General features: G+C 36.2%; 2 protein-coding genes across 6 annotated transcripts; both read right to left on the reverse strand.

Annotated features, from left to right (window-relative positions):
* On the reverse strand, positions 1,857 to 9,229 carry LOC109830220. Of its 5 annotated transcripts, none has more exons than XM_020397422.1 (12): positions 9,115 to 9,229; positions 7,650 to 7,777; positions 7,369 to 7,546; positions 6,465 to 6,547; positions 6,175 to 6,373; positions 5,870 to 5,991; positions 5,274 to 5,340; positions 5,058 to 5,108; positions 4,500 to 4,552; positions 3,454 to 3,664; positions 2,757 to 2,927; positions 1,857 to 2,118 (listed from the first exon to the last, which is right to left on the reverse strand). In XM_020397422.1, the coding sequence occupies exons 1-12, from the start codon at positions 9,178 to 9,180 to the stop codon at positions 2,059 to 2,061; spliced, it is 1,389 nt and encodes a 462-aa protein (XP_020253011.1). In that variant the 5' UTR covers positions 9,181 to 9,229; the 3' UTR covers positions 1,857 to 2,058. The 5 variants fall into 5 exon arrangements, with proteins under 5 accessions (XP_020253011.1, XP_020253012.1, XP_020253013.1 ...); XM_020397423.1 differs by having other exon boundaries at positions 7,369 to 7,551; XM_020397424.1 differs by having other exon boundaries at positions 7,637 to 7,777.
* Positions 12,759 to 14,094, reverse strand: LOC109829400. Its single transcript, XM_020396522.1, has 2 exons — positions 13,974 to 14,094; positions 12,759 to 13,435 (listed from the first exon to the last, which is right to left on the reverse strand). The coding sequence occupies exon 2, from the start codon at positions 13,309 to 13,311 to the stop codon at positions 12,841 to 12,843; it is 471 nt and encodes a 156-aa protein (XP_020252111.1). The 5' UTR covers positions 13,312 to 13,435; positions 13,974 to 14,094; the 3' UTR covers positions 12,759 to 12,840.

Genomic DNA, 14,705 nt, shown 5'->3' on the forward strand with positions numbered 1-14,705 from the left:
TAAAAAATTTGGGGTACCAAAGTTAAAAAAATGTGTAGAGTTTAAGCTATCACAGTTTGTCTCTGGGGCATCAACGTGTCGAAAAAAGTTTAGGGTATCAAAGAGTAAAGAAGCTGTAAAGTTTGGTGAATCAAACTACCCAAGTTTAACAAGGTGCAAAATTAAAAGTCCCAAACTGCAAACAACCCTTTGGAGGAATTATTTTTTAACTGAGGGTATTTTGGTCATTGAGGGTCCAAATTGCAATAAACCCTAGGATATGAAGGGCTGCCAGCAATTTCTTAGATTCAACGGACGGATAAGGAATTACTAAAGAGTTGAGGGGCTGAATAACCCTATTAAAAGAGGCCAAGGCCCAAACGGGCAAATCTCACACCACTTGAGGCCACACCCTCACAATAATTCCTCTCTTCCAACGCCTCTCTCTATAAATCATCTTCCAATCGCACCCACAAACCCTAATCCCCAAATCATTATGAGGTTCCAGATGCCGATCCATCTGAAGCTGAGGATTTCCATCGTAAAACCCCTTCCATCTAAAGACGCGTAGATTGGGGAATATTGGTTGTAATAATTTAAAATATATATATATATTTTTGGGTGGGTTTCATGGGTGTTTCTTGCTTTGAATGCTCACAAGGTGTTTGATGGAATGATTGAGTGAGGGTCTGCCCTCATTCACTGTCAGAAGCTTCACAATGGGAACTGTTGTTGTGAGGTTTAAACGCAGTGATATATTAAATGCTTTCTTGCATCTGCGTTCAGTCTCTAATTTTCTTTTTAACCTTTTTTGATCTGAGTTAAGATCTTGGGGAATAAGACTGAAGCAGACAGATTAACCCTTTAATAATTTCCATGAATGGGGAGTATTTGACAATAAATATCAAAACTGTTTTTATTTCAGGGGGGTAAAAAAAATTTCAAAGTTTTGTGAGCTCACGGGCAAATATTTAACATATTAATGATTTTTTATCAGGACAAATTTTCAAAACCAACCCATTTGAGATTTTATTCTCAAAAAACGACCCGTTTGACATTTATTTAGAGAAACCGCACTGTAGCTGAAACCAGGTCGGTTTTTCTAAAAAAGTTTACGAAACTTCACGGGAGTTCAACTCCCGTGAAGTTTTTTCTCATAACAAAACTTCACGGGAGTTGAACTCCCGTGAAGTTTCGTAAACTTTTTTAGAAAAACCGACCTGGTTTCAGCTACAGTGCTGAAACCAGGTCGGTTTCTCTAAATAAATGTCAAACGGGTCGTTTTTTGCAATTAGTTTCTCAAATAGGTTGGTTTTGAAAATTTGTCCTTTTTTATCAGTCAATCGCCTTTTTTTCCTAGACGGGAAAAATTCTCTTAATTACTTTCTTCTAAATCTTTTGCTCTTTATCACTTTCTTCGAAATTGAAAAAAAAAAATCAAGTTTTAAATTGCATAAAATACAAGACATAAAAAACAAATACAATCACGCGATCAATTAATCTATTAAATATTCGCCTCGGACTTACAAAATGACCACATTGAGCGCATACGTACAATTTAAAGAGGAAAAGAGGCACTTAGAAAGATCACCAATAGGAGTTTTAATCAATTTGTTCTAATAATGTGGCATACAAACTATAATAAAAGCATTTACACGGTTATATCGCCTATTGTTAATGCTCAATATATAGAGCTCTTGCAATTCCTTGCCACGAAAGAGGCCTAAACGTCAAACAATATAAAACTTAAATCATAAATATTTCTAACACATGGAAGGCTCGTGCGACGAAACTTTGATACATCATGTTTATTGCTCATATGCCCCTGACATATGATAACAACCAATACATAGCAACGATGCACAAACAATAGAATGTGGTAGGCATATATCTGTGTTTGCCACTAGAAAAACACCATCAGGATTCTCTGATAATTTCCTCGAAAGGTATATAAATATCAATAAAATTGCTGCTGATGAATTAGTAATTACAACATGGAATATTTACACCAACAAAGCTACAATTACAGAAGGAAGTGCGTATTTACATCATGACAAAGTTTCAGCATTATCGAGCCTCTTAATCTATACCATCCTTGAATGGACCCGATTCTTGCAGCACTTTAATGACATGCTTAACCTGTGCGAAACAAGTAGTTAGCGAACCAAGCATGAGCATGCAAAAGTGTAATTATCTCCTAATCAACAAAGCAACAGTTCTGGGTATCCTAAAAACTTACATGATAATTCAAATTTTCACAAAGTATTATTGTATCTGAATATAGTATTTAAATGTTGCTCCAAAAAGAACTTTCGAAAACGATTAATCTTGATTACTTAACTGTTTCAAACACCAAATTTGTGACTCTAGTTAAATAAGTTCCCATTCCGAGAGAGATGGACAAATGGTTAAGTATGTTCAGGTCCAAGACTCTAGTAGCATATAGGGCTAACCGTGGATAGAGCCCTTGTACTATGCCCAATTGCGGGTAGACACGTTGTAATTCTATTGAGATTTTTTTTTATATTACAAATAGACCTCCTAAGGGTAAAAGAGTTAATAAAAAATTCACTGAGGGAGGTCTATCTAGAATAATAGAACTAGAGGGCATCTGTCTGCAATTGGGAGATACTACAGGCGGTCTATCCACAATTAAACCCTAAAACATAAGCAACCTAAAAGAACGAAAAATGGGCACTTGGTAGATTGATATTTTAGCATGAAGGTTAATGAGAACATAAACTGCCATAAATTTGTTTTCTGTATACAATTCATACCTGCTCTGTCTCATGCACAAGAAAGTCCCCGATGGCTTTTCTAAACCCATCGTCAAGAAGGTAATGACAGCTGTGTGTTGTCACAGGAAGGTAGCCCCTTTGGATCTTATGCTCTCCCTGAGCTCCAGCCTCTACCTTACTCAGGTTTAACTCAATCGCTGCTTCAATAGCCTGAGAGACGATGGTGTTTATGAGTACGAAACCAAGAATGATGCATCAATTTGCAGTTTGAAACTTCTTCTGTTTATTGTGATAACATGACATTTTTCTTCGCTTTAGAACTTAAAAGTCTTTCCCTCAGTCACGCCTATCTGAAATGAAACCCAAATTTATACTTTCTAAATCACGATTAAGAAGGTGAAGCTTAATCTCTCTCGGGAGTTAGTTAGATTTGGTTTGTTTACTTTTCATTCATAAATTCAGTACTGCATGATTTAGGATGAAAATTTCAGATCAGAATTCTCAATTGGCATAATTAGATAAGGAGTAAATTTCACAAACCCCCTAAATTAACATGTCATGTGTGAAACATGTGAAACAACTGTCATTGGTCACACAATATTCTAGTGAAACAAATTCAGGAGGTTTCTCTAATTTGCAAGTTTAGAGTGTCTCCCGCAAAGACCCCAAGTTCAGGGGGTTTTGTCAAATTCATCCCAAGTAAAATTTCCCGAATTAAGGAAGTCCAATTAATTACCTGGTAATAGCATGCCTCAAAATGCAAACTTGGGTAATAGACACGCGGCAAACATCCCCACAAGCGGCCAAACAAAGTATCACCACCAATAAGGTGAAGTGCACCAGCTACAAGCTCATCCCCCTCTTCAGCAACAACAAGCAGGACATGATCTCCCATCTTTGACCCCAGCATATGAAAGAAGTCGCGCGTTAGGTAGGCCCTACCCCATCTACATTAAAAAAAAAAAGAAACAACCATAAAACTGGTGATCGGAAGCCTCAATCAATTTCCAGGATTCAGCCTTAAAATCTAATTGTGTACTAACCAAGTATTAGTAGATTGCACAATTAAGGATTCAAATGATTGATTTTAATGGGATTGTGTAAGTTCAAAACAATCAAAGTCTCAAATCAATTGCTGATTTTAATGGGATTGTGTAAGTTCAAAACAATCAAAGTCTCTAATCAATTGCAACAATCTCCGGTTTATGTATTATACCTCCCCATAATAGTTCGCTTAATAGTATAATCTAAAGACTGGTGATCAAGAAAAAAATAATAATAACATAAAATTGGTGATCGGAAACCTCAATCAATTTATAGTATTCATCCTTAAAATGTAATTCTGCAATTGTATACTGATGAAGTATTAGTAGCTTGCACAATTAAGGATTCAAATGAATGACCTTAATGGAATTGCGTAAGTTCAAAACAATCAAAGTCCAATTTCCGGTTTATGTATTATACCCACATAATAGCTGTTCACTTTATAATATAATCGAAAGACCTGGCATCATGGACGCTTATGAAAAACCAGGGTTTATATATCGTTGCAGTCAACATCATCTATGAAAACTATGCTGCACAAACATGGAATCATATAAAATATAATTCCATGTTCACATTTCTCAGGTGGAATGAACTTATACTAGGCAGAAAAAACATGAACCTCCAACTTACTAAAAATCAGAGAGAAATTAACAGTTAAAGAACTAAAAGCAACTGAGTATCTGAACAATAAATAGTTGAAAAAAGAATAGTAACAAAGGTTATAAAGAAGCAAACTTATTATCAGTTGTATTCCGGTAAAACTTGTAGAAAGAGTCCCAATGTTCTGCCTGCAAAAGCAGAATTTAAGAGCATAGCAGTGAGCAATTCATACAAGTAATGAAAATAACTGAACAAATGAAGGTCCCACACTGAAATGCTCCACTCATAGGGATCAACTATATATGAAAAATTATATAAGAATTCCAATACGGATATTGTCATACCGTAAGTAAAACTATCCAAATAGTTCACTCATAATTTTTTTTCTCCTATCTTAGGCCTCTCAACAAAAAGCAAATATATATCCCATTACATAAGGAAGGGTTTGAGTTAATAGCACTAACATTCAATAAGAACTAAAACTAATACCATATAAGCTTGATGTAAAGCACTAGTTAGTAGGCATCTGTAACTTAAAATAAACTACGGAAAATGTTGAGGCTTAAATCTGAACCTTTAAAATGGATCATGCATAAAATTTCAGATAAGCCTCTATATTCAGTTTCCATACATAACTTTATCTAGGTTAAAACTTACATAAAATAAGAATCAAAGATAATGTATCATAATTACCGTTATTTCATCTCCACGCAGGCGCTTCATCTTCAGGTTTTGTGCAGATATCTGGAAAAAAGAAAAAAGTTAATGCTGAAAATGCAAGTCTTTCCAACTGTCAACAATTTTGTACTATTTAACTTCTAAACAACACCAATCTAAACAGCATCAGCTTGAAATCATAGCTTACAAGAGACAAAAAAGACAGATACAAAATGGCTGAACGAGACTTACCTTTTTCCGTTCCTGTCGAATGTTTTTTCGCTTGCTCTGCTTCATATCCATCAAGAATTCATCAAAACTACATGAAAAAAAAATCATTTCAGTCACTAACTTTTACGGAAAAAATTTGGTATTCTTATGAAGTTTCTAATGAAAATTTTCCCTTCATAAAATGAAAATACAAGGCTCATGCCTTAGATCTGTAAACATGAATATTGTTCAATCAGGTTGTGCCAGATCACATAGATTATGAATTGAGTAAAAGTTTCAATTCTATTTCTACAATAATTATCTTAACAAAGGACACAAGCTTCCGTACAACAAGGAAAGAAGAATAGAATATTCTACCCAATTAGATTATAGAAAAAAATAATTATTATGGATAATACTGTTTTAATTGAGTAAACGTTTCAATTCTATTGCTAGGATAATTATCTTCACAAAGGACACATGCTTCCGTACAACTTGGAAAGAAGATTTGTATTTTCTACCCAATTGGAGTAAGTAAGGATTAAATATTATAAAGTAGTTTATCATCTACTTCCTAGTTACATTGTCTCCTATACAAGAGTTGAAGTCAAAAAAAAAATGAAATAATAATAACTCACTTCTTATAATTGCGATTTTTCCAGTGATACTGCATCCCTGTTCTCTGTAAAAACCCAAAACTTTTCATCTTCTGCCATTCCGTTTCAGATGGAAAAGTAACATGCAATGATGAAACCTGTAACTGTCAAAAGATTCAAAAATATATTCATCATCCACAAGAACATCACAAGCTTTGCACACACGAGTCCTCTCCACGAAAACAGCTTCATCTTAGCAGTAACTACTGTAATAGACAGAATTTCACAGGAAATGTATAGCTTCTACGGAAAAATAGTCACAAGATATACGATAAACATGTATTTACCTTTGCAGTAAGGTCCTTTAATGCCAGGACTAGCATGTCAAAGACTTGATCCCGACACCAAATGTTACGGATCAATATCCTTGGTCCAGTTACCGGAGTAAAAGGGACACAAGATTGTAACTTTGGGTAATACTGCGAGCCATATCTGTAGTAAGCATCAGCCCAGGAGTGGTCAAAAACAAACTCTCCATTTGAGTGGCTGAAAAGAAATTAATAAGGTTAGCCAATAAACATCAAAGTATCCCGCAGGTATGTTTAATATGTTTAATAACAAGCAGATTCTTAAAAACCTTTTAAGATAAAGAGGTACAACACCTATGGTATTATTATATTCATCCTGAGCAACAACGTGCTGAGGCAACCATCCTGTTTCCTGAAAATATTCAGACAAATTACTAAGCAACCATGTGTGATGGTGATGCAGTAAGCTATGAACACAAGGCTAATAGTTGACTAGTTGTACATAAACTTGAAGGGTAGTTAAAAATGAAAGCAACTGTGACTGGTTTGGTCTCCTAGTTACTTTGAAGAAACCAGATGATGGATTTTTTTTAAGGCAATATTCAAATCATAGCACATTCTCCTATCAGCCAAACTGTGCAAAATATGAAAGTTAAATGATTCAAGAGTAAAAGGATGTTACATATTATGATCTACCCCACATACTAACACTTTTTCCACAATGCTTCCTCAAATCTGAAGGACGTACAATATGATATCAAATCAACCATGTAACTAGTTTATAGCACAAAATAGAATTAAAGTCTAAATTGTACAACAATAGGTCAGTGACAAGATAAAAATCCAAAATAAAGTACTTATGCAGCAAAAAATAGCTTGAAGATCAAAGAGAATAGCATACAAGAAATTTAAGTTTGTCATATGTTCCTGTGCAATGACAACAAAAAAATCTAACTAGAAAACTATACGTGAGTGATCATTCTCTAATCTCACGTCAAAGTCCACAAAGGAATAACTCTATTTCCTCAAATAAGGAATAACTCTCTTTCCTCAAATAAGTAAGCTACCTCTAGCACTCTCTCCTCCCTCTTGTTGTCTTTGATGACATTTTTAAATAACTAAAGGAAAGCTGTAGTATAGAAGCTATTTAAAATATACATAAACAAGCTAATCAATCAACAAAAATCAATAGTGGTTTAATAAAAGGACCCCGTCATCAATTAGATGGCTGACCTTCACTGCAGAACCTGATTCCTCTAAGCTCGTGAGGAAAGCATGGGTGATGAAAGGATCAAACTTTTCAGGGCCAGTTGCATCAATTGCACATGCATCCCAATCCTCAGCTGAGACTTCTGAGATTGATGAAATAACTGAAAGTGATACCTTCTGAGGCTTCATCTCATTACCTGATCTACCCTATGCATAGGAAAATGTTGACCAAATCATGCTAAGGGTTACAAAAGCTCAGTAATTACTTACAAAAGACATAACAAAAGGACACCTCTGGGGCTGACCCTATAAGAGGATGTGTCCCTAAGGAAGGATTTAGAACACGAGGCTCTGCAGTTCTCTTTGGCCCCCAAAAGATTGCAGCAATCTTATATGTTACACTCTCAAAGTGTCGTCTGCATAATGAATTATCCTATAATTTCAGAAAGAAAGAGCAAAAAGAAGCAGAAAAACAACAGTCAAATTACATCCATGGGATAAAACGACATAGTAAAAATAATGATCATAAAAGTTAAAAATTAGGACCTGCATTCATATGGATATAGCTAGTAAACACATGTTTAAATACATGAAGAATTAATCATATTTTTGGAGTCTCAATTGGATATAGTAACCTCTTCCGTGGTGTCAATAAAGGTCATGATGGGAAAAATGTAAACTAATTTTCCAGCATTAGGCTAGAAAAAGGAACTCAATTACTAAAGATGCATAACATTTTGAAAATAAAGTTTGACAAAGTAATCTGATGTAAAAAGGGAAAAAAAAAAAACTTTACCTAGTTGTGCGGTATATTGACTTACTAAGAAGAGGAACTTCAAGCTGAAGAAAAGAAGGTGAATCCAAATAGCATAAAACTAAAAGATTTGGGCTAAAAGGTCCACCCAAAAGCCTCAGAAATTCAGCCAAAAAAGTACTCTATTTTGGGCGTAATGTTGCTCCACTTTAAATCAGCTAATTCTCCTTTTGGAATAAGGGCAATTTAAAACTAAAAACCATGCAATTTTGTGCCTCTAGACAGAAATTCCTGAGACCATAAGATGTAGATTTAGCGTGCGAAGAATGGGTTCCAATATTTTGTCTAACTTCACCGAGCAAGGGTGCACCAATCCAGATTATAGCAGAAGTGACATACTATCAGGTCAAAACGTTATATAAAGAAATAACGAAAACAAATGTCTCTTCTCACAGAGAAATTTATCGGTTTGCATCTTGACTCTCAGGAGATAATAGGAATGAGTCGACAAACTGAAAATGCTACTAAAGGATGATTTACTCTCATTCACAGTTCTTCTTTCATATTCAGCAGAAGATAGAAAATAAGTGCCTGTGCGCTGCCTCTAGAGCCAATCAGACTCATCTCATGTTCAGGCTCCCAAATGAAGCTCCGTTAAAATCTAAATTATATAAAAAAAAATCTCTGAATCTTATTCTCATTGATACTACTTCGAATCATAATCATCTTAACAGGAAATTTTCACTTCCACGTCTAGTAAAATCTTAATTTTGGTGACAACTCCTCTTCATCTATCCAGAATTTTTAGCAGCAGCAGCAGCCTTAAAAGCTTCAAAACATGAATCTTTCATCTCTCACGAAACTTCCGCATCTAAGCCTAAAAAATCTCTTGATAACAGTAATTAGCTAAAACACCCATAAGTTCAATTTCTCTAAAGATACAATAGATTCGCAATTATGGGTCCAATTGCAGAAATAGAATAAGATTTACGCCAAAGAATAATAACAAGCCTTACATGCTGACGTGGCGAGATCCCGAGAAAGGGGCGATGGAAGCTGCAGGCCGCCATGGCTGCAGACATTTTACTGGATTTTCGTTTGTTGAGGGGGGAGTCGTTTACTGTATAGTTATCTAGTGATGAAGGTGGAGGAGGTTAAGTCTGGAGGAGGTTAAGTCACGTGGTTTCGCTCGTGATCACTTGTTGGGGACCGTCGGTATGGCCATCACGTGAGAGTCTCACACAGAGATCTCTGGGGTGTTCTGAGGGAAGAATGGTGACCGTTCAATTTCTGAGACTAGTCACTGATACGAGGCCATCAAATCTTCAATAACGTTTCATAGTAGCGCCTCAACTCTTTGAAATTGCTCAGAAGTCCAACACATCCGAGTTGATTTGTACCGATGAATGGTATAGATCACCCCATTCTATTAGAGTGCTTTGAGGAAAAAAATCGACACCTCTCAAGTTCTAAGTGGCCGTATTGGATCCGTTAACGCCTCTACCAACAATCCATGAATGGTTTAGATCACCTCATTCTATGAGTGTGTTTTGATAGAATGTGCACTTCTCAAATCCCAAGTGGTCCTGGAAATCTGTCCCTCAATGACCAAAATATCCCTCTGCTTATGTCTTATGTACGCACAAGTAATTTTGGGGAAAACATAAGCGGATAAGCTAATGGCATTTGGTCATGAAGGGACCAATTTCAAAGCTCCTCCATGATTTGAGCGGACTTATGAACAATTTCAAAGATATTAGGGACTAGTACGGAATTGTTGAAGATTCGAGGGATTAATATCTGAAAATGCTTTGTAAAATTGTGACAATCTAATTTGCTCATAATTTTTTGATTTGGATCCTCTTCATTGCCAAAAAAGAAATAAAGAGATTACTGTATTGATCATAATCATTGATTTATTTCAAGGATTATTATGATTTCATTCCACATCTAGTTAGGACTTCCCAAACCCCACAAAGTTTCGTTTGACAAGAAAGCTTTACAAAGTTGTGTGGAACTAACAGCAGAGGTTGACAGGTTAAGATTCAGGCAAACTGGGTGGCGGTCGACCGGCCCGGTCGACCGCATTCGTGCACATTGTTCACTGGGCTTCTCGACCGCCGCTGCGGGTTTCGGTTGGGGTCTGTTTCCAGACCCGTTTCGCTTGTAAGTTGTATATAAACCCTAAACTCGTTTCTAGGGTTAAGCTTTGAAGATTTTGAGCTGCTGAAAGGGGATTTTGAGGGTTTCTTTTGTTGGAGTCTATTGGAGAGATCAATTGGTCTTGTTTGAGGGTTTTGGGTAAGATTTGTAACCCTAATTTGTATTCCCCTTTGATTTCATTAGTAAAGCTTCCCCCTCATTGCCCCGTAGACGTAGGCACATTGCCGAACCACGTATATCTTGTGTTCTTGCTTGATTGTTTTGGCTTGTGTTCTCTTGTGGTCTACTATTGTTCTTGTGTGTGCTTTTGATTTGGCTATTTGGGGCTTCCGCGGCGCACAACAAGTTGAGGGTTTGTATAAAAACATCATAGATTTTTTTTGTTGCAGAATTTTCTAAACTACATATTTTGCACACAAATATGATCTTTGCATCCCAAAATTTTGTCATATCGTAACAATTAGTAACTTCTTAATCATATGTCCTAACTATTCACGAAGACACGAATAAAACTGACGGCCTCCAAATATTTAACATACTGCATCAACAAAATCTCCGGCTCTATGATTTTAACGACAAAAATTTCATTCAACATCTAAACTTCGCAAAACTCTGATCTACTGAACTTCAAACTAATCAACCCCACCCTAACTAACAAATTACTTGTTCACATTTTCTTCCTCCTCGATTTTCACAGAAGGAGAAGGAGGCTCTGCAGCAGGCTCTTGCTTGATTTCTCTCGCAGGCGGCGGCTCGCGTCGCTCCGTCTTGATTCTTTTCGTTGGAGGCCCGTAGCGATCGAAGGCGGCGATGGCGGAGGAGACGAGAACCTCTTGGAGCTGCATTTCGTCGGCGTACTTCTCGTCGGAGATTGGGAGGAGGTCATGGTCGTCGACGGCGAGAGCCATGAAGTAGGAGTCATCAACTTCGTCCATCTCTTCTTGTTACTGAGAGGGGGAGGGAGTTGAAGGGCTGATATCGATCGGTGGGGATTTTAAAGGTTTTTTTTTTTGGGGGGGATTTATCTGGTAATTTATTATTATTTTGCAACAGTTACGAAGGGAAGTTATGATGATTTGGCGGTTTCTATGTGAAGAAGTGAACCGCTGAGCTTCCCGGTTATTATTCTCCGCCTCCTGCCTGTTCGCAAATCTGATAAAATCATTTTTTTTTCTTGTGGCCTATTTAGTAGTAGTACCTCAAATCTTCATTAGTTCCATATTACTCCCTCAAATCGATGGAATGGCTCATCCCCATTTGGAGTATGCAAAGGTAAAAAGCTACAAATCTTGTCATAAGCTCTGTGTTAGAAAAGAAAAACTTTTAAGATATCAGACTTAAAAAATGTGCATGTTTTAGGGTATCAAGGTGTGAAAAAACCTTTTGGGGGAATAAGTTCAAAGGTGTAAATTTTAGAGTAGAAAGTTGTGTATATTTTAGGGTATCAAAGTGTGCAAAAACTTTAGGGTATAAATTCAAAGGTGTAAAATTTAGAGTACTACCAAAGTGCAAATAAATATTTTAAACAAAGATGTGTTTTAAGAAAGAAACATAATGGAGGGGTATTTTTGTCATTGAGAGACCATTCTGCAAAACCCCTTAGAATTTAAGGGACTAGTTAGCAATTATTGAGATTTGAGCGACTAATATCAAATCATTAAGATTTGAGGGGCTAATATCTAAATAACCCTTTTTTAATCCAAATTTTAAATTATTATTACCATTATTATTTGGTTTCATTAGATTAAGAATTAAAGAGGGGTCAATTTTTCATCTTGACAAAGGATTTTTGATAGGGTTAATTGCGAATAGATCACCTATAATATCACCCGGTTGCGAATAGACTCTATTTGTGTGAATAGACCCAATGTAGTTCTATTTGTGCGAGTAAACTTCCTGTGGTACTGGCTCATATACAAATACACTCTCTTAGGAAAAAAAATCAACTAAAAAATATAAAAAATAATAAAGATAAGCAATTGGAGATCTATTCTTACCATAGAACTATAGGTGGTCTTATCACCTCCTCAAAACCTTTTTTTATGGTTAAGATAAGAGTAATAAAAATATCATTCAAGAGGTCTATTTGCATAATTAGAACTATATGACAATTGGGTAATACTACAAAGCGTCAATTCAAAAGTAACCCTCTTTGATATGAGATAATGATGATATGATTTTGTTACCCGAAAAAATGTTGTATGCAAATCTCATGAAAACACAGCCTATTGGAGTAAGGTAGTTTCAATCATAAGGGTCAGCTTACTTTTATTTAACGGTTAAAATTCTTCTGCTTCGATACCTGAAGGAGATAATGGATCTTATCGATCAATTTAAGATAAACATTCTGTTTAAAATCAAGATGGATGCATGTATATAATCATCACACTGAAACATTAATTTCATAGAGAACATTTTCTATGCCACACATACCATCCAATATTACAAGAAACTTACACAACTCTTCACATTAATCAGAAATTTGAATCAGCTTAGATTAAAAATAAAAATCACAGATCAAATAATGCAATACTGTATATATATACACTCTCTTTACAAACACTCACAAACTATCTCTGTTACAGCTTTTCCTTCAATAAGCAATCTGAAACACAATTTGAGAACTGAAACAGCCAAATCTGCACTAAATAACATCTCTCCTTCTCTCCTCCAAAATCCCCCACCTCCTCTATTCTCTTGTTGCTCATATCATATGATACCAGCTTCCCATTCACCAATAAGTAAATCATCTCAAGCTCTGGATGAAAAGCCAAGAATCTTATCGAACCGACAGTTAAAGATTTCAGGCTAATATTATGCTTCAACACCCACTTGTAAGTATTCGAACCACTCTCTAACATCCAGACGCTTAATTTGTTATTGTCATTGCCTGAGAAGTAGCAGAGGCACCCTACACTGTTTCCTAAATGAGCACCATTCTTTGCTGGTTCAGGCAATTCAACTTGCTGGCACTGCATAGTTTCAAGATGAATGCGCAAAACGCAATGTGGATATGAAACTATGTGTAGGTTTCCATTGAAATAAGTCATGACAGGTGACACGGTAGAAGATTCGACTCCCCACCGCAAGTTGTGCTCGACCCACTTGCCAGTTTCTGATAAGAAGACCTCGAGCTTAGCTTCTTGATTCTGCCAACTGACGAAGCATATAACCCTGTAATTAGGGTTGCAAATGGATCAGATACGACACTTACCATATCCATATATGTTTACTGATCACGGATAATGATACAAATGTGACTAGGGTTCAACAAGGAAAACACGGATTATATTTGCCAAAATCAAATACAAATACGGATCAGATAAGAGGAAATATATACAGGCATGATGATGATATAAGAAATAAACACTTATAAGATTAAAAATATATCGACTGTTTGATAGAAGAGATGTTTAAATAGAACAAATTTGCTCAAAGTCAGTCTGAAAACTGTTTACATGTCTAAGAAGCTATTATTAGATTTCTGGATCATCGAAATTGTTCACAGATTCGTTAATCAAGGGTCAAAGAATTTCAATTGTCCAGTCAATACATATACTCAGATATATATCTGATATTTTACTTATATCCGTATCCTTATCCGGATGCCACCACAAATTAAAAAGATATCCATATCCATATTCGTATCCAATCGGATATAAATTCAGATGCAGATATATCCACACATATCCATATCCTTTTGCATCCCTACCTGTAATGCGGAGAGCGGGAAGGATCAAAAGCCAACACAGAGAGAAGGCTTGGCTTGTTCGAATCGGGCAAAGTGAACCATCTTTTTGTTGTAGGATTACAGACACAGAGAAGCTCGGAGAAAAGAGACTGGCAGAGAAGAAGTCCATTGCAGAAGCCGATAATCCTCGATTTAGAATGAAGAGGGAAAAAAACTTAGAGTTTCCGGTGCTGAGGTTGCTGTATACGCCTGAGATGGTGAAAGGAAGCTTCTTTTGGACGTGATCGCTGGAGATCAGATGATTCCATGCTTTTGATACACATTTTGACCTGAACAGAGACTCTGAAGGAAGCTTAGTCATGACCTCTACCAATAAATCTTCACAGAGATCGTGCTTTGAGCAGGCCATTATCTCTACACAGGATGGTGCTATGAGAAGACAGCCACACAATAATTCCTCATCAAACTTAATTTTGGATGGATATTCTGTTTCCTTTAGTGTGCCATGAATTCAATGTGTGTACTACTCTCGTCATTAGTGGAAAATTCTGCACCCTACAATCTTCTTAAAGCAACAAGTTGAGTGCAAATTGGGTTACTGTCGTTCTCGAATTGCTAGTCTCTTTTGCTTGATATGAAGTGTTACATATGCTGCAAGATTGAGAATGCTTGTAGTTAAAGTCCGCAGCTACCTACCTCAGAAACTATTTTAACAGTAAGCCAGTTACAGTACTTACCAACCACAAGATCGCC

Source organism: Asparagus officinalis, chromosome 2, assembly GCF_001876935.1.
Source record: "Asparagus officinalis chromosome 2, Aspof.V1, whole genome shotgun sequence".
NCBI lineage: Eukaryota > Viridiplantae > Streptophyta > Magnoliopsida > Asparagales > Asparagaceae > Asparagus > Asparagus officinalis.

Coding starts and splice junctions, on each gene's coding strand:
- LOC109829400 (XM_020396522.1), bottom strand. CDS start 13,311: ATGACTTATTTCAATGGAAACCTACACATAGTTTCATATCCACATTGC.
- LOC109830220 (XM_020397419.1), bottom strand. CDS start 9,180: ATGTCTGCAGCCATGGCGGCCTGCAGCTTCCATCGCCCCTTTCTCGGG. Junction 7,778..9,114: donor GGATCTCGCCACGTCAGCAT/GTAAGGCTTGTT, acceptor CTGAAATTATAG/GATAATTCATTATGCAGACG. Junction 6,374..6,464: donor GTACCTCTTTATCTTAAAAG/GTTTTTAAGAAT, acceptor ATTTCTTTTCAG/CCACTCAAATGGAGAGTTTG.